At 41.0% G+C, this 19,856-nt stretch overlaps 1 protein-coding gene across 1 annotated transcript in view; it reads left to right on the top strand.

Annotated features, from left to right (window-relative positions):
- LOC111586508 (neuronal membrane glycoprotein M6-a-like) overlaps positions 1-17,423 on the top strand; it is a 35,724-nt gene extending 18,301 nt beyond the window's left edge. The window contains exons 2-7 of the mRNA XM_023296247.3: positions 2,841-3,033; positions 4,206-4,362; positions 7,320-7,473; positions 12,656-12,732; positions 12,810-12,875; positions 13,452-17,423. Of these exons, the coding sequence (XP_023152015.1) occupies positions 2,841-3,033; positions 4,206-4,362; positions 7,320-7,473; positions 12,656-12,732; positions 12,810-12,875; positions 13,452-13,604 (800 nt within the window). The 3' untranslated portion in view covers positions 13,605-17,423. The remainder of the gene's footprint in view (positions 1-2,840; positions 3,034-4,205; positions 4,363-7,319; positions 7,474-12,655; positions 12,733-12,809; positions 12,876-13,451) is intronic.
- The last annotated feature ends 2,433 nt before the right edge of the window (positions 17,424-19,856 follow it).

The following is a 19,856-nucleotide window of genomic DNA, read 5'->3' as shown; positions in this document are numbered from 1 at the left end:
AGCAATAAAGGCTCAGATTCATCTGGATTTAAGCAGCCAGCGGGCGGATATGATTCAGTCCAGTGGAGTCGGATCGCTGGTGGAGAAAATATGGCGTCACTGTGCACAGGAGGCCTTGTGTTTGTCTTTTTAGGTTTTAATAATGCAAAGACACGTAGTGAGTGGAATCTAGTGCAAATGTATGCCTCTTTAAAACTGAGTATTTCTAGAACCGATGAATTTTTCTCTCAGATTACATTGTGTAAACTTTAACCTGTGAACCCCAAAACCTGCAGCCAAAACCATAAAAACAGGACATAAATAAATAAAATTCTTCAGCTTCCTACTGGTTCTTGAACTTATGATGTGTGGGTTCTTCTTCCATCTGGACAATCAACCAAATCTCAGTTTAAAACTGTAGTTTCATTCAAATCACAAAATCAACCACTTAAGCGAAACAGATTCTGTAAAAAACTAAAAATTCTGCGCTCCTTGATGCAGCCGTGAAATCATGATCGACTCAGCTGGGATCAACATTCATGTTGGAATAAAGCTGAAATCTGGGCGGCTTTACACAAATCTGTGCGACTCAGTGAAGCTCCTGGAAATCATCAAATATCCCAAAATGCAGAAAACATGTACAACAGTGCATGCAGCAAAGGCAACAACTACTGCGCAAAAAATCAACAGAATCAAGTAGCTAAATGACAGAGAAGGACTCGTCTCAGCAGGAACATTCCCTCACATGCCAAGGTTTCCGTAACGTCTTTTATGCACATTTCAGAAACTGGAAAATTGAAAAAAAAATTGCTTGCTTGAGGTGACTTTTGGCTTTTTCTAAGCTTCCTGGTCGATGAAACCTTTTCAGAATGAGTTCTGAAGTAGCGAACATTTCATGAAACGTGACATTTGATCACAACATTTACACTTTTTACTCCTGTTTGAGTAACTTTTGTTAAAAACTGGAGCCTTTAAAACAAATTCAACAGTATAGAAACCTTTACATCTTCATTGGGAATCAATGGAGGTTCCTGACAAGCCGTGTTCTCATCAACTTATTGTTGTCTCAAAATGCTAATGGGGAGTTAATGAGCTTCGTGGGAGATGGAAACCTTTGCTGAATGGATTCTGACATAGCAACAGTTTCAGTATGTAACCGATCAGCTGTTTCCAGATCAGCTATTTCCAGATCAGCTGTTTCCAGAGACACCCGCTGACATCACAGAGTCACCACAACCTTTCTGATTTGGAACAATTCCTGAAGACTTCTCCGCATTTTCTCTCTCGTAGATGGACACATTTTTGTTTATTTCTTCTTCTTTGAGGTTCTCTTCTTTGGTGAAACATTTACAAAATAAATCAATACAACAACAGCAGATAAAATAATAAAAACACCACAAATACCATCTTCAATTAAGGAAAAATAACAATACTCATTAAAAAAAACTTGAGGGTAAAACCACAAGGCTAATAACAATGATAATAGTACATAATAATAGTAAATAATATAAATATGTAAATCAGAACCAGTAAAATAACAGAAAACTGAGAAAAAACATAAAGAGAAGGCTAATAATAATAATAGTGGTAGTAGTAGTAAATAAATAAAATAAATATATAAATAAAAACAAGTAAAATAAAAGAAAGTTGATAGAAAAAGCCACAAAGACAAAACAAATAAAAACAACAACAATAATAGTAAATAAATAGAATGCACACATCAATACATAAGCAAATTAAGGGTAAAGAGAATAAAAGAAACTAAACAAATAAAATTAAAGAGGTTTTGGTCTCAGAGTTGAGAAATTGATGAGCATTTTAAACTATTTTCTCATTTTTTGCAGTTGTCAAACGACAAAGCTGCGTTCCAGTTTTCATATTTTGTCGTTTTTCTTCGACTGTGTCCTGCAGCTGCCGTCACAAGTGACTGTTTGATGCATGTTGGAACCTACTGATCATAATGTTGTACTTTGTTAGTGTGAAAGGAGCTGACGCCTCAGCTTGTTTGCACTCCTATGCGATGTAACTGCAGAGGATTGTGGGTCAGAACCGCCATAAAAGCCTGAAGGCTCCAAAGTGCAAAATGCCCCCAGATGTAGCAGGACTTTCTGGTATTTTTCTTATACTACATGTGATGTTCCGTGTATACATAGTACATCTTGTTCTGGCGACTATATAGAACGGTAATTTGGTGGTTTTGTTTTCAGCTTCTTCTCCTCTGTTTGTCAGCTAACAAAGCCTATAGTGCCATCTAGTGACAACGCTACACAAAGCAGCTGATGGAAACAAACCTAATTCACGTATTACTTTTAAAAAAAATTTTAAAACATTACAAAAGTTTGTCTGTGCCTTCATTTTCTGGAGTGAACTGGTTGGTTACAGGCTGATGTTCAGTGATCAGCCACATTATGACCACTGACAGGTGAAGGAAATAGTATTGGCTCTATGTGATATTCTGCTGAAAAACTTTGGATTTTGGCATCTGTGTTGATGAGATTTAGACACCCAAATAAATGTTGATACAGAACAAACACACTTCTTCATACAAATGGAAATCCCAAATGTCAGTGGTGTACCCTTGCAGGAAAATAACCCCACCACATCACAAAAACATCAACAAGAACACCCTGATAGGCCCTCTGGTCCAGACTCCATAGACGCCTTGTGAGGTCCTCTGGTCCAGGCCCAATGGTTCAGAGCATTTTTGACCACATAAGGGGGACCAACACAATACTAGGCAGGTGGTCATAATGTTATTCCTGGTCGGCGTATTTTGAATCTGTACAGAGCAGGCTTCCCTGAAGATGTGCTTCATGTCACGTCCGATTGTGGTGTTCAAAGTGTTCTGTTTGTGTCCTCAGGCTGTAAGGAGTGCTGTGAGCGATGTGTGGGCAGCCTGCCCTGGGCCTCGCTCATCGCCACCATCCTCCTCTACATGGGCGTGGCCTTGTTCTGTGGGTGTGGCCACGAGGCACTGAGCGGCACCGTCACCATCCTCCAGAACTACTTTGAAGTCATCAGAGCCCCGGGAGATACGCTGGATGTGTTCACCATGTGAGTCGCTGTTCCCTCCTTCATTAAGGTTAAATATTAACAAAGCTTTCAGGGCTTTATTCTCTCTAATGTGTGTTGATGTGGCAGCTAAACCAGCTAGAACTATTAATCTCCAAATACGCTCTGAAAGTTCTGCGACGTTCCACTGATATTCTCAGTGGGACGTTTTCTTTTAGTTCCCAGAATGTTCTTCGTGAAGGTGCGATATTTAAACATGTTGGGTTTTTTTGTGCTCTAACTTTCTCAAAACTAAATATTGCACTGAGAACATTCTTTCGCTGTTATCATTGTAGGAATGTTTTATAGATTCTTCAATATGTTCCTCAACAACATCCACAACATGTTCCACTTTAATTAATATGTCACATTACAGGACCATTTTATAAAGAACGTTCTCAACATCAAGATTCCCTTTATTCTCATTGAAGCTCTATATCAAAACATGCAAAACAGAACTGATTTCAAAGTAATAAAAAAATAGCGAATGAGTGAGTAAAAATATCATTAAAATGTAATTAATACAATAAATAAATATTACTGTTATTTCCATAGATACATATAAGGGACAACCTGAATATTTTGTCTTTGCTCCCGAGCTGATCAGTCATTAACAATCATTTATCTGCCTGATAACACACACTTCAATTACATTAAAGTTATTAAAATCAATCCAATGCTATATTCCTCCAGTTGGTTCCTTCATGTTCTGTAGGTGGAACCTTGTTGTAAAGTTCTGGTAGAACACTGTCTAAATGTAGTATTAGAGGGTAAATGTAGTATTAGAGAATAAATGTAGTATTAGAGGATAAATGTAGTATCAGATAGTAAATGGAGTAAATGGGGTTTTAGAGGGTAAATGTAGTCTTACAGGATAGAAAATGTAATGTACTTCAGCTGTAATTCGTGGTTGTTCCACCAGGTGGAGCCTCTTCCTGTTTAATACTATAGAACCCAGAAAAGGCTTCACTCAGACAAATCTGATTCTCACAAATTAAAAGCTCTGTTATCCCCGCCCACTGCTTGAACCGGCCTTCCACCCAAACACCTCTGACTCGTTTTTGGCAGTGACACGTGATGATTTAGCTGAAGACCAACATCAAGTCTGCAAACAACACTTCAGATTAATGAGCCCTCACTAATGAGTGACATCGTGCTGTGTGTCCTCTCCACAGTATCGACATCCTGAAGTACATCATTTATGGCCTTGCAGCTGGATTCTTTGTGTTTGGAGTGCTGCTGCTGGTGGAGGGTTTTTTCACCACCGGAGCCATCAGGGATCTCTATGGAGAGTTCAAGATCACCGCCTGCGGACGCTGCCTGACTGCATTCGTAAGAAAACTCCCACACTGATACACTTCATGTGATGCATTTACAGCGAAAGTTGTACTTTTTAAAATAAATACTGTGCTGATAAGGTGTTTTAGAAAAATGAATGGTAACAAATGACATTTTAAAGGCAGGCTGGTGATGTTCCTGAAGATACGGCCACAGGATCTGTCAATTTCTTGCGTCCCATTCAGTGTCTACATGAAATGCCCCATGTCGCATTCTGGTTGCGTTGCAGTGCGTTTTGAGCTACGTTGCAGCGCATCGCCCCAGAGCTCATTAGCATAAAGGAGAATTGACCTCTACTTTATGCAAATGAAGTGATGGGAGCAGCGGTCCGATGCCTTGCCAAACCTTCGTCTAAACCAGCCGTCATTGAACTAAAACCAGGACAGATTCAGCAGATTATTTCTCGCCTAAAATGCTTTCAGAAATACTTTTACCTGAACTGTTTTTGTAATAAAAGAGAAAGATTGCGACTGAGCCGCCATGTTGGTCTGATGCCTCTACTGGACCGAAGCTAAAGCGGTGGTCATGTGATTATGTAGTGGCCCACTAGTGACACACCCACCAATATGGAGATATTCAGATACGGCGCATTTCCGTGTGAGAAACTGATGTAGGACGGGATCCGTCAATTTCTCGCATCCCATTCATTGTCTGAAAGGTCCTTGAATTTTTGTCACATGATGTTGGTCACAGCCGAGTCAGAGCGCCTAAATTTATTTTATTTCTTTACAGATTCTGGTGAGAAAAAGCAGTTTATTTTTGACAAAAAGCTAAACATCTTGTCCGACGTCACAGATAGACTACAGGCCAAAAGTCTGGAAGCGACAAAAAAAGATCAGTTTCAACAAAATAAACCTGATTATTCTATAAAGAGTCCCTCATCAGAATATACTTTTACTATAATTATCAGATATTTGTACTCTTGTTTCTTTCGGTGGTAGTTTTAGAGAAATAGTTGCGATTTATTAGGATTATTGTCTGCCAACTCTGAAAAGTCAAAGAGCTAAAGTGAAAAATGCAAACTTTTGATTTGCTTTTTTGCTTTTGCACTGAAGTTGTGACTCTTGTGAATCTCCTCAACTGTAAAACTAAGTCCTTCTTTTATCTTGTGAACATTTATTCAACAACTGTCTGGCAACTTCAGTGGATACCTGAAGGTAAACCGAGGAAAGAGGTTCATATCAATGATCCTGCAGTAAACACATCCCAGAATCTGTAGAGTTCATTCTGGTTTTTAAGAAAGACATCATGAACAGAAACTTGAAGTTGCTTCCAGTCATTTGGCCTGTAGTGTAAATAGTTCATAAACCATCCGACAGTTGAAAGTCCTTCTGTTTTTACAGTTTCTGGCTCTGGTAAATAGTTTCATTTAGGTGAATGTTTAAGGACAGCATGCCAGCTGGTTCTGGGGTTCAAGTTGAAACTGTCCAAGGAGCTTCAGGACAGAGCAGCAGGACTTCTCCATGAGAAGATGAATAAAATTAGGTTGAAAGTGTTCTCAAATCAGTGGTGAAAATCACAGTGGAAATGCAGGAAACACTTAGTTTGACACTGAATTAATGGTATTGTATGAACTGGTATTAGAGTGTTTGGAACAAAGCTCTGGTCACTGCAGCAGCCCGGCAGATCCTCCTGTAGCCTGAAACGTTCTCCTGCGGTTCTCTGTGTGGCATCGTTCTGTTGGTCGCGTCTGATTCATGTGGGGGAGGGAGGCAGAAAGACGCAGAGATTTCCCATTGTCCACTTCTGCTCAGGAAAATGTTTCCCTCACATCTGTAGTTTCCTGAAGCTTTCTGGTGCAGGCCTCTGGAGACACAAACTCACCGTCAGGTCTGCAGCTCCGAGCTCAGAGGCAGGAGAGAGGCTAAATAAAATAAAATAAAAAGAGAGCGCAGTGAGTTGGACAAAAGGTGTTTTCATGCCTCAGCGTGACACGATTACATCCACACCTGCACAGTCTAGTATTTATGGATGCCTACAGAGGGAATGTAGCATAATATAACGCAAAAGCGGCACAGAAATGTTCTGCAAATTAACAGGAAGTGAAATTACAAAATTAGAAGTAAGAAAAATGAACCAGATCTAAGCCTAACACTGTGATATTTCTTAATATTTACTTCATGTTTCAGTTAAACAAACCATTTATTTTGACCAGATTCTGTAAAAGACAAAAAGAATTGGGCCTTTCAAATGTAAAGAAGAACTAAAGACTGACTCAGCTGAAACCAACAGTCACAAAACAAACATTCAGCTTGTTTTCAGGTTGAACTGCAGGCAGTGTTTCCACAGAGAGACTAGGAGAAAAATCAAAGCTACGAGATGAATAAAATAAATGCAGCAAAGGTTGAAAAAAGTGCAAAATGAGTCCAAAATTATTGAAAAGGTATTTAAAATGACTCAGAACCTGTTGAAAATGACAAACTGGTCCAATAATGAACCTGAGATTAAAATCCAAGCTACTGGATGAATGAATAAATGCAGCATGGCTCAGAAACAATGAATAGAGGAGCTAGTTATTGGAGACAACAGTCTCCAACAACTTGGAGCAGTTGTTTTGGAGAATCTATTAGTCATTTTTGGATGATTTTTTTTTTTTTTGTCATTTAAGACAGTTTAAAAATATGTTTTGACAAAACTGTGATGTTTTATGTAAGTTTTGAGTAATTTTGGACAATTTTTAAGTCAGTATGGACACATTTTTGTCATTTTAGATGAGATTTTGTCATTATAACCCATTTTGATGTTGATTTATATAAATTCTGAACCTCATCTAACTGGGTCCTACTGCCAGAAGACATCTCTGAGTTCTCTTTCCTTCTCCATGATGTTCTGGTTCCTCAGAGCTGCAGGACTTTAGATTAAAAATGAACAACAGTGAGTTAAAATGAGACAGGAACAAAGAGAAAACATCGCTCAGAAGGTTAAACGTTGCCTCGTCTCTGTGTTCACAGCTGATGTTCCTGGCCTACCTGTTCTTCCTGGTCTGGCTCGGGGTGACGGCGTTTACCAGCCTGCCGGTCTTCATGTACTTCAATGTTTGGTCCATGTGTCAGAACACCAGCTCGGTGGAGGGAGCCAACCTCTGCCTGGACCTGCGTCAGTTTGGTACGTACATCATAACAGGGAGCTCCAGCCGGTGGTCGATATATTCCTGAAACCAGAGTGGCTGCTGATTGGCTCCACTTACGATGGATTCAGGAAGTAGTCAGAACATTCACACGTCGATCACTGCAGTTAAATTCATCTTTAATTACCAGTTTTTTTCCATCTACACTCAGTAGATGGTGACAATCTGGTATTAGTAAAGGTTTTTAAACCTTTTCTTTTTGCAGATGTTTTAACCCTCATGTCGTCCTGCGGGTCAAAACTGACCCGTTTTAAAGTTTGAAAATGTGGAAAAAAAATATATTTTCACAGTGAAACTTCTGATGTCCACATTTTCAACATTTTTGGGAAATCTTTGAACATTTTTTGGTGGAAAAAAAAGAAATGTTAAAAATGTTTCTTAAGAGCATTAACAAAAAAATCAACCAAAATCCAGCGAAATTTGCTTGTTCGAAGTTTTACTGATATATACGGAATCATTTTAGATATTTTTTAGGATTTTTTGGAAGATTTTTACTAAATTTTTGAAAATATTTACAAGAATTTTCTTGCCAAATTTGGGGGATTTTTTAAAAATAAAACTTTTAAGGAATTATTGGGATTTTCTTCCTGAAGGTTTTGCAAATTTTCAGAAATTTGGGGAATTTTTTTGCTGAATTTTTGGGTGTTTTTCAGACAAGGAAACAATATTTTTTGATGCTCGTAAATGAGGACAACAGGAAAGTTAAAAATGGAAAATCTTTCATTTGTGAATACTGAGATCTTTAATCCTGAGCTTTGTAGCAGCTCCTTTGGCGCTGCACTCGTGGGTTTGTGCTGTTTATCTCGATCTCTCTGCAGATCAGATCAGATGGAAGCGTCTGAGCTTTTATCTTCAAGTCTCTGTCTAGACGTATATGGAGATATTCAGATACGGCAGCTGCTGGACCATAAAGTCCTGATCAATGGAGAGTTGCTGAGATGTTCGTCCTTCCAGCAGCTCCTCCGTCTCTGCAGAGGACTTCTGAAGCTCCGTTAGACGGACTGTTGGCTTCCTGGTCTCCTCCCTGAATGAGGTCCTTCCTGCTCCGTTACTCAGTTTGATTTCCGAAGAGTCCAAACTTCTTCCATTTTACTGAAGCTGCTGGAGCACTCAGAGCTTTACAGAAGGTTTCATGGCCTCAACACAGACCTGTGGATCTTATATATGCTGGAGTCTCTCCTTCCAAATAATGTCTCATCAGTTTAATTTGTCACAGGTCTGGAAACATCTCAGGAGATACTGAAAGAGAACACTGAGTGAAGATTAATGGAAATGAAAGTGTGCAAAACATGAACATTCTCTGAATCCTCAGTGTATTATTAGATATCTGATGACCCTTCAGCTACAAGGTGGAACTTTTTGTTGCTTTTAGAACATAGAGAGAACACAGACGAGCATCTTCCTCTTTTAGTTTTTGCTATGGCCGGATCAGTGATGGTATAATTTATCAGCTTTTTCTTTACTTTGGGATTCAGTGACGTGGAAATGTTCAGATTTTGAGTACGGCCATTGTGCATCTTTTGAAACCGTGGATCAGTCCTGGATATCACCTGATGACTGAGAGAACTCACGCTGCTCGTTTCCTCTTCCTGCTCGTTGCAGGCGAGTTAATGGCGACTCACCAAAATACCAAACTGGCACAGAAGATGGAAAAACCTGTGTGTGTGCGGCAAAATTGCCAAACCGCCGGCAGAAAGCCCCGCAGCGTTCCATGTGCCCAGGATCAGACCCTCAAAAGGAATAATTCATCGGAGCTACATGGGAGCTGATTAGCGGTTGAACTCCAGCCTGTATATGTGTTTATTAGCTGCTGGCCGGGGATGAACATGTGTTTGTCTCAGCTGTGATATCAGAGGGATTAGACAGGTGGGCCATGATACCTGCGAAAGTAAATGTAATGAGGCAGCCTGGGAAAGGAGAGGCAGTGTACACAGACAAAAGCAGTTTTTTTACTTAAGTTGTGTGTCCAGTTTCTAACCCTTTCCAGTCTCTAATTACAAGAGAATATTCTGAAAAAGCACACAGTGGTACTAATAGAAATGTCCGATGAGGTATCTCCAAATACTCATGATGTTTTCTGCAGCTTCAAGTTTAATGTTTTCATGTTACAAACATCTCTCACAGAGTTTTATGGAACTCAGAACGCACTGAGGTTTGGAGGCCACATCTAATAAGAAGATGAGAACATTTTTTTTTAAAAATGACAAAATAGGCAAACAAATAGTAAATTTAAAGCAAGTAAGTGAATAAATCATGAAGAGTTGGAGGTAACAGAAAAGTTAAGGGTTGAAAATGCTATCAGGAGCAGTGACACCGACAGAGCAGCAGTTCATGCAGGCAGTGCCAGCATCAGTTCTGAGGATTCTCGCTGATCTTTGGGTTTATATTGTAGTTGGGAGAAGGTCAGATTTTAGATTACAGACCATCATGGAGACAACTAGTTTGTGTTGTCACGTCAGAATAGACAATATCTAACCTTGACTGGAGCAGAGAGTTCTGGCATATCTTCCTCCTACAGTGTCTGTCTGTTGGAAGATAGTTTGAGGTGACATCAGCTAACAGCTGCAAGGAAACACCTTAGAAAAGGGAAAAAGTAATTTTTACTTCACAACATGAGTAAAAAACCAGAACGAGTATAAAAATAGAACTCAGATGTAAATAAAACCCAGCTTCTTTATCTCATGAGAAATGTGGACAGTAATCTGCAGTTAGAGACAAAGACTCCACAAATAAGTATGCACATGATTTAAAGATCATTTTGCAGCTCTTGCATGTTGTCGTAAACACAGTAAAGTACAGTGGTTTCGAGTTAAACTGCTCAGTGAGCTGCCTCTGTCATCGGTCAGTGCTTCAAACCTGCTGTCTCTGAAGCAGCCAGCAGGGGGCGACTCCTCCGGTTCTCTATAGAAGTGTGATTGTGTGCATGTCTGCTAAAAATTAGCCTCGTTCTCATGTGATCTGCTGCCTCAGTGAATATTTTCCTGACGAGTTGTTGGTCTCGATTTCTCGGTCAGATCCAATCCTCGCTCATCGCATCAAAGATGGAGCAGCCAAATTCCAAACTTGTTTTTCTGCTGCCGTCTCATTTTTCTTCACTGTGGTTCATTTTTAATCTAAAGTCCTTCAGCTCTGTTGAACCAGAACAACATGAAGGAGGAGAGAGAATGCAGAGATGTCTTCTGGATGACGGAAGAAAAATAAAGTTGATTTTCTTTGATGATTTATGTTGCAGAAATAGAAAAAACAATTGGAACCAACACGTCCAACATTTTTATAATTGTCTCCAGGTATTACTGGAAGAAAATAGCCACATTCTGCAGATTTAAAAGAAAAAAAAATGTCTACACAGTGCCTGCAGTTCTGCCCCAAACTCTTTTAACAACACAGTCATGGATGGCTTCAGACTTGTGCCAAAACGATCACACTTCTTTGTAAATTTATTTTTTATTTTTTACAGAATCTCGTTTAATGCAAATGGTATAATTTTGGTCAATTTTTAAATGCAATATGCAGAATAAAATGGTTTAATAAGATAAGATCAGACAAGATAGGAAATAGTTTTGCCAGAGTAAAATAAACAAAGGTTAGTAAAATATACTATAACAGAGAGGTTAGTAATTTAATAGAAAGGAAAAAAAGAATACAAAGTACAAAATGCAAAGTGTCTAAAGGATGCCAATGAATAGTGTTTAAAAAAATATTAAAATAACATAAGTACATAATGTAAACTGCAAACTAAATAACAAGAAACAGAAAGTAAACAGATGTATTGCCCTGAAATGTTGCCCTTGACAATGATGATATTGACAGTGAGACTATTGCACCTGATAAAAATCATTGATTTAAGCTTAGATTTGGTTAATTTTACAGACAGAACTGCATGTCGCACATGATTTGTGAAGCCATGACTGTGTTATGATAAAAACTTCTAAAAGTTTTGAGTTGAACTGCAGGCAGTGTGTACACAAATTAAAAATGTAAATAGTAAAAAATCTAGAGAATGCGGTCATTTTTTTCCAGTAACACCTGGAGGCACTTACAGAAATGTTGGACATGTTGATTCCAGTTTTTTTTTTTTTCATTTCTGCAGCATACACTAACATTCAAAAGTTTATGGTCACTTAGAAATGACCTTATTTTTGAAAGAAAAGCAGTTTTTTTCAGTGAAGATCACATTAAATGAATGATAAATCCAGTGTAGACATTGTTAATGTGGTAAATGACTATTATAGCTGGACATTTTTAATGGAATATCTACATAGGGGTACAGAGGAACATTTCCAGCAACCATCACTTCTGTGTTCTAATGCTACATTGTGTTAGCTAATGGTGTTGAAAGGCTAATTGATGATTAGAAAACCCTTTTACAGTTATGTTAGCACATGAATAAAAGTGGGAGATTTCATGGAAAACATGGAATTGTCTGAATGACCCCAAACTTTTGAACGGTAGTGTAAATCATCAAAGAAAATCAACTTTCTCATTTTGTTTTTTCCTGATTTCCGTCATCCTAACTGAGTCCTGTGTCATATCGGAGGTTAAACCGACAAACATTTGGGATTCAAATGAGATCCATAAATGACTCGTCTCTAGCCGCTGACTCCTGTCCAGATCCTTTCCAGGACAGTGTCTCTCCTCCAAAACTGCAAATACAAAAAGAAAGAAGTGAGCTGTTTGCACTATAAGAACAATAAGAAGAAATAAGTGTGCATGAACAGAGTAGTTTCCATCTGATTAAAAGGCTGAGCAGGTCCATGTTTCCTGTATTTAAGCCCCACACTGTGAGGGTTGATATTATTTTTGCATGATGCAGTCACGGTGCTGTCCACCATGTTGTTCTCCAGGATGCCCACATAGAACCAAAAGAGGCATTTTGTACGCTGCCTCCTGCAGTGCTGCCATCTGCTGCCCAACAGGTGAAAGTGCAACCGGGCCTCCTGGCAGCAGGCTAAGAACAGAACCTCCCGATGGTGGGGGGAGGGAGGGATGAGAGGAAGAGGCAGGTTTGGATAGTTCCCAGCAGGACTACGAAACATGAACAACTTTAATTAAATAAATAAATATCCATCTGGAGGTTCAGTTGACTCGTCGTTTGCACTCCAGCCCCAGACAGATGTGTGTGTTGATGCTGTGTGTGTTGATGCTGTGTGTGTTCACCAGGTGCGGTGACCATCAACGAGGAGAGGAAGGTGTGCACGGGATCTGAGAAGTTCTTCAAGATGTGTGAATCCAACGAGGTGAGACGACGCAAAAGCAAAGTACAGCTCCGAACCGAACCTTCCCACCAACATGACGTTGTGTTTGTGTGTTACAGCTGGACCTGACCTTCCATCTGTTCGTGTGCGCGCTGGCGGGAGCCGGAGCTGCTGTCATCGCCATGGTGAGAACCAGTATTCTGCTGTCTGATTGGCTGCTGGCCTGGAGCTCTAATTGGCACTGATTGGTGCGACCTCCATCTGGTGCAGAAGCAACAACAAACACATAATTCAGCAGGAGGATGGAGCTGTATGATCAGAATGACAGCACAGATAGCCAAACCTCCAGCCATTAGCCATACACCAGTTAATGCTCATTAGGGTCATGGGGGGCGGAGCCTATAGTAATACAATAACTTCAGACCAGATAAGATAACTGAAGATAAGATAAGATAAGATAAGATAAGATAAGATAAGATAAGATAAGATAAGATAAGATAAGATAAGATAAGATAACAAGATAAAATAAGACTAGATAAGCTAAAATAAAATAACTTAAGATTAGATTAGATAAGGCTGTTGTATGGCATTAATTCTATCAGAGACGTGTTGGAACAACAAACACTTTTTCCCCTGAGGTCACTCGAATGGATCGATTTTAACTTGTGACCTGCTGTTTTTCTGTTTGGTTCAGCATAAAACGAAGCGGTGATTTGTGGTGTGTCCCTCTGATGAACCAGATGTCTCCCATTCCTCCTCAGGTCCACTTCCTGATGGCTCTAGCCGCTAACTGGGGCTACCTGAAGGACGCCAGCCGGATGCAGAAGTACGAGGACATCAAGTCGAAGGAGGAGCAGGAGCTGCACGACATCCACTCTACACGCTCCAAAGAACGCCTCAATGCCTACACATAAACACATAGCCACGAGAAACGACACACACAGACGCACACACACCACGTGACACACGCACACACACACACACACACACACACACACACACACACACACACATATACAGAAGCCTGATGTTAGAAACACAGCATCAACAACACAAACCACAAAGATGCATTCAAACACACAGACGAAGACACGAGTGGGCAGAAGTTAGATGACAACAACAACAGAACAATGACAGCGCAGACGCCCTCATCATCCTTGTGTCTGCAGTAGATCATTGGCTGCGTGTTTCAGGTTCAGCATTCAACACGTTTAAATGACCACAGATGGTTTCTGGAAGTCACAGGATGTAGACTGCAGGTACCAGCTTGGTGAAGCAGAGACGCCACAACCGTGATTATTTAGTCAGAGCGCCGTTGCTGCATCCCGGACTTCAAACTAATCACCCCAGATGACCGTGATTAGTTTGAAGAACCACCAACACGCCGCTGTGTTTTCCCTCCAGCAGAAGGATCGTGAGGTGCAACCAGACCATTCTCCATGAAGGTCTGGATGTGCCGAACTATTCCACCCATAGTGCTGCTGTGGCTACGTCAGCTTTAAGAAGTCCTTCGAGTAAAAGCCAAAATCCTGAAGCCCTTTAAACCCCAGAATGCTCAACATTCAGTGATCCATAGGGGGAAAAATGAAAATCAAAAGAGTAAAAAGCTTCTGAAAATTAGCCAAACACACATTAACAGAGCACAGTGTGTCGAAAGCAGCACAACAAAGACGTACCAAAAATGAACGAGTGGAAAAACCCAAAGATTTGTTGTTGTTTTTTTCAAAAATTTGGTCCTCGATGGCATCTGTTCAGGCAGCAAAGAGGAAGAAGAGAAGCTAACACGCTAACGGCTACATCTACAGCAGACACGTGAAGGCGTCTGTCGGCTCATCATTTAATCTGGGGGAGGACAGGATCAGTGCTCCCCCGTCTCCCCCATCAACCACACACACACACACACACACACACACACACACACACACACACACACATAGATGTGACTGAATGGTTGGTGTTGTTCGGTGATGTCATGCTGTGTCGTGTCGTTTCGCCGCACTATGATGACTGGTGTTGCAGAGAAAAAGGTCCCCGAGGAACTTTGTGCCTCCTTGGTACAAACAGGAAGCTTTGCCACCTTTCCTTCCTCCTTTCCTTCCTCCTTTCCTTCCTTCCTTCCTTCCTTCCTTCCTTCCTTCCTTCCTTCCTTCCTTCCTTCCTCTCTTCCTTCCTTTGTTCCTTCCTTCCTCTCTTCCTTCCTTCCTTCCTTCCTTCCTTCCTCATTTCCTTTTCCTTTCCTTGCTTCCTTTCCTTCCTTCCTTCCTTCCTTCCTTCCTTCCTTCCTTCCTTCCTTCCTTCCTTCCTTCCTTCCTTCCTTCCTCATTTCCTCACCCCTCCAGATTGTAAAAACTTGTGATTTGTCCTCAGAAACAGCACATCTTAGCAGCACAAAGTCTTTTTGTCATCTTCTCATCGCTCTGTTGAAGAACATTTTTTATCACTTTTTGGAATTTTTGCCACGTTTTTATCTGTATTATTTCTGTGTGGTTTTAGCACTATGGGTATTTAAGCAGGGCAGATGTTGGGGAGGGGTGGCGGGGTGGGTTGGGTTAGTTTCACATTTTCATGTAATGGTTCTGTATCTCAGTGGTTCTGCACACACACACACAAGCATGCACGCACACACACACACACACACACACACACACACACACACACACACACACACACACACAGGCCAGTCATCTGGAGAGTTTCCATTACTCATTCTGTCGTCGTGTTTTCTTCGTCGCCTTCGTTCTACGAGGCCTAACGTGAGCAGATGTTAGCAGTGAGCTGAGTCTGAAGGTCCACCTGGACAGACGTTCGGTTCTAATGGTTCTAAAGGAGGTCTAGAAGTGCTGAAGGAAGGAGGAGGGTTGTTGACGGCTAACGAGCTAACGAGCTAACAGTTGGGTTTGTGCTCTTACAGGCGGTTCCCAGTCCACATTTGGTGTCTTACATCATCATCTCCTCAGGTGCTTCTGCTTTAGATGCTGGGTTAGTTTGGGTCAGCGGAGCTACACCTGCTAGGGTCAGATCGGGAACGTCGAGGCTCGCTTTGTTCCTAATGCAGTGTGTTTGCAGCTCTTCAGAGTCAGAGGAGGAATATTGGAGAAAGAAAACGCTCTGATGTTGTGTTGTGTTCGTTTTAGTGTGTAGTCGTGTCAAGCAGCCATGAGGAGACATGATTCTCTATCTGCCAGTAGAGATGACTGAGTTCAGAGTGACTTCAGGACGACAGTGAAGACGTTGGTTTGATTTGACGAGAACACACACACACACACACACACACACACACACACACACACACACACACACACACACACACACACACACACACACACACACACACACACACACACACACACTCCACCACCGCCATCACTCTGAGCCATAACTCTTCGCTCTTTTACTTTTCACCGACAACATTTCACTATTTTAGTATCAACTTTTAATCTTTGAAACTTTTTAAATGTGAAATCATTTAATTAGAAAAAAGAAATGTGTTTTTTTTCTTTTTTTTCTTTCGGTGTGGGCAGTATGAAGCACTGTACCTACGTTAACTCTGTATAAAGATATACATATATGTGAAACAGTGGAGGTGAGCAGCCGCGAGAATGATTTCCTATCGGTTACTGAGTCTGGAGGAGGTGCTTCAGTCCCAATGTCCTGAGCTTCTACTCCCTGCAGAGCTGCATTTACACGCCTGGACGAGGTTTGGAAGTCTCTACAGCACATATATCGGCTGATTTAAAGGCAGCACCGGCATTTAAATATCACAAATGAATGCTGTGCTTTGAGGAAAACATTTGGTAATGATGTCAGTCAGGAAAGTAAAAGTCCAAGAACACCAGTGAAGCTCATGCAGAGACCAAACATGCAATAACACCTCTGAGCTTCAGACACTAACAGCTGCACTCGTTTGCTGATTTCTGAGTCCTTAGCGGAGTCAAACTTGGTTCTCGTGTCGTGTAAATGCAGCCGAATGCGACAAAAGACAAAAAAACCAAAACGTTCCAGCAGTGTTGAAGAAGGGAGCCTCCGTCAGACTCGTGTCCTGTTCAGGTGCGTCTCGGCTGCATACAGTCAGTATTTTTAAGGGTCTAGTTTTACAGTAACAGTATTCTATCATTTCATTGCCTGACAATGGATGTCTTGTCAGTGTTTTTAACCTCAGATAAAAGAAAAAAATAGTTTTTTGTGCACTTATTGACCATTGTGAGCTCTCTCTCTCTCTTATTCTTGGTGTGTAAGTGCATTGAGATCCCGGTTGTGGGACCTGTGTATAGTCTTGCAGCATTGGTTATAACCTGAAGAAATAACAATGATGAAAACGAATGAATTCATAATAATGAAGATAATCTTATACTACATAAAAAAAAGACAGTGAATCTAGTTGTTGTTTGTGGCATGGTTATGCATTCAATGGTCATAATTTTAATGATTAAAACAAGACAAAAAAAAATCATTCTTTTCCACTGGCGCTGTTCTGCTGTTTTTGTTTGATTTTCCACTTTTCAGTGTGCAGTATTGCAGTTCCTGTTGCTAATGGTGTTGCTAAGCTAGCTTGCTTGCTCAGTTGTTTACCACCAGAGCAATATATTGTAGCAGTTTGACAAAATCAAGACGTAAACAAGAAATCCATTCCCTTCAATTTCCGGCATACAAGTGCATGAATCTATGATTGCAAGTCTTCAGTGATATGATTATGGTGTTCTGTATTGTTTATCCTAATAAAGCGGATTTGCAGATGTGGTGTAATGTATTGCTCTGGCCACCCATTATCCTGCACCCACCTCCGCTCACATCCTCTCTCTGGGCCTCCAGGCTACAATCACACAGCAGCTCTGACCGTTTCAAACACATTTCAATTTGAAAGTGACTCGCGCCTGATTTCCGGCGGCCGAAACAAGACGACACCAGAGTCAGTGATGCATAAGTGAAGCTCTGTGTAGCCTAGCAACAGGCAGAGCTCACACAGCCAAACCTCCATCTGTAATGGCTGCTCTACAAACAAGGCCAGACAACAATTCAAGCTGTTTCCAGCAGGTGAAGGTGAAGAAGGAAGCCTGCGATGACGGCTGCCGCTCAGCTGGCTTCCAGAACAGATCTGAGAATGTGATGTTTTCTAGGAGTCAGGCTGCTCTCTGTTTCCAGGCCAGAATGAAGCCACAGCCTGCTGGAGGAATCAGGGAGAAGATGTGAGCTGCTTGCCCTCCTTTTGTTTCAGTCTCATTTCCTGTAAAGACCAGTATGAATATTGATGCGTGCCGATCCTGCGTCCTCTCTGTCGACCTGCTCACCGCCTCAACATGGACTCACTTTTCCATTCCAGGATCCTGAGCTCAGCCAAAGCATTCAGAAAACTGACCATGTCGGCGTGATAAAGCATGAATTCCAGTAAGATGGAATCTGATTGGCAGCCTTCTGTGAGAAGGATCTCACATGTCTTTGAGCTCAGCTCCGGATCACAGGTGGAAGATCAGATCCTCTGAGCCTGAACAACTTCAGCTCTGCTCCATCGTGAAGTGAAGCACAGATCTAGACGCTGTCGTCAGTCTGTGAGCTTCCACTGATCCTCACGGCCTTCACGTTCATGCATGATGTCAGGTTGGACACTCTGGACGTTGGGCGTCGTCTGTTCTGTTTCTCCATAGTGTTCTAGACTTGTTGGACTTCACTCTGGTTGCTTAGTAGCAGGCTTTATCTGATCCACTCCTCCATTTTTGTACATATCTGTGCCAACAGCTTGGGCAGACAGTGGCTTTTTTTATTTGTAAAGACATAAACTTGCTTGCATATATAAATAAAATTAAATAATACATTTGTGTACTTGTTAATAAGGGAACATCTGGAGTTTGTGTCTTCATTTCATGTTGACTTTCTGGATTTCAAGTGTTTGCAGACACATTTTCTAGAAATCGGTTGATCAGTTAGAAAAATAACAACAAGGTAGCCAAAGAAAAACACATCGGAACCAAAACAGTTTCAGTCGTGCTGATTGTCCACTTTGGAATATTCTTTAGAGCAGTGACGGTCAGGTTCTGTCTGAAATATGTGCAGCGATGGAAGGGATTAATCAGAGTTTAACTGGATTCTACTCAATGACCAAACAGCTTCTCCTCTCTTTGGTGAACAGTTTAGTTTGACTCTTCCATTCGTTCCACAGATATTAGCTGTTAGCATAAGGCATTAGCATTAGCACCAGTGGTCGGAGAGAAACTGAAGTAAAGAAAACACAGCAGAGGAAGATCACGTCAAAGATTTCAGAAACTCTGTATTTCATTATAAACAACAGGATGTCAACACCAGCAAGTGAGAAAACAAACATCTCTGTAAACATCTCAGCTCCAGTCTAAATGTCTTCTTTAGCTTTTTATTACCCGTCTGCTCAGCTCACTCTGCCAAACTATCATCTGGGACAGAAACAGGAAGTGAACGTTGATATTTGAAGCGATCCATAAACTCCACAGAGTTTTAAATGTGACAGAGATAACAGCGGTGCTCTGAACATCCAGCATCACAACCTGGAGAAACCCTCAACTAGAAATGATCTGCTGGTTAAAAGCACCATCTAGTGGTAACATTTATTCATTACATCTCTCCGAAAAAACTGAGATTCAGTCATTCCAGAAGAGAATAAAACAGAATGGATTCAGTGAGCAGTCGAGAATCAGACTGTAGTGATTAACAGTATATGGAGACAGATGTTTCCTGTAAACGTGAAGACTTCCAGACAAATGACAGGAGTGATGTTAGAAATGACTCTAAAGATGGTGTTATCATGACAAAACAGCAGGCGGTGATGAGGAGCAATAATAATCATCTTTATTGTCTTTGTCCAGCAGATATGAGGAGAGTTTGTTAAAGACACGAAGTTCTCAGCTCTACTCTCTCTGCTGATTGAGTGAGAGGAAGAAGAGCAGAAAAGAGCTGAACATTACAGAGCAAATAGTGAGCTGAGCTTTGGACTGAGGCAGGGATGCAGATGACAGCATCACATCTATTTATGCAGAGAAGATGAAGCAGTGAAACTGCTTTAGTTCCAGATGTGCGGAACTAGAATCCTGTGTGAAGCTGAAGGAGGAACCAAAGCTGACAAGCAGCGGCTTTAGGGGCGGAGCCTCACTGAAAATACATTTACGTCACTAATGAAAATGAAAGTAAAGTCAGTCAGAGCGACG

This window comes from Amphiprion ocellaris, chromosome 4 (genome assembly GCF_022539595.1).
Source record: "Amphiprion ocellaris isolate individual 3 ecotype Okinawa chromosome 4, ASM2253959v1, whole genome shotgun sequence".
Taxonomy (NCBI): Eukaryota; Metazoa; Chordata; class Actinopteri; family Pomacentridae; genus Amphiprion; species Amphiprion ocellaris.
Note: the sequence above shows the minus strand (reverse complement) of the source record. Positions and strands in the feature narration are given on the sequence as shown.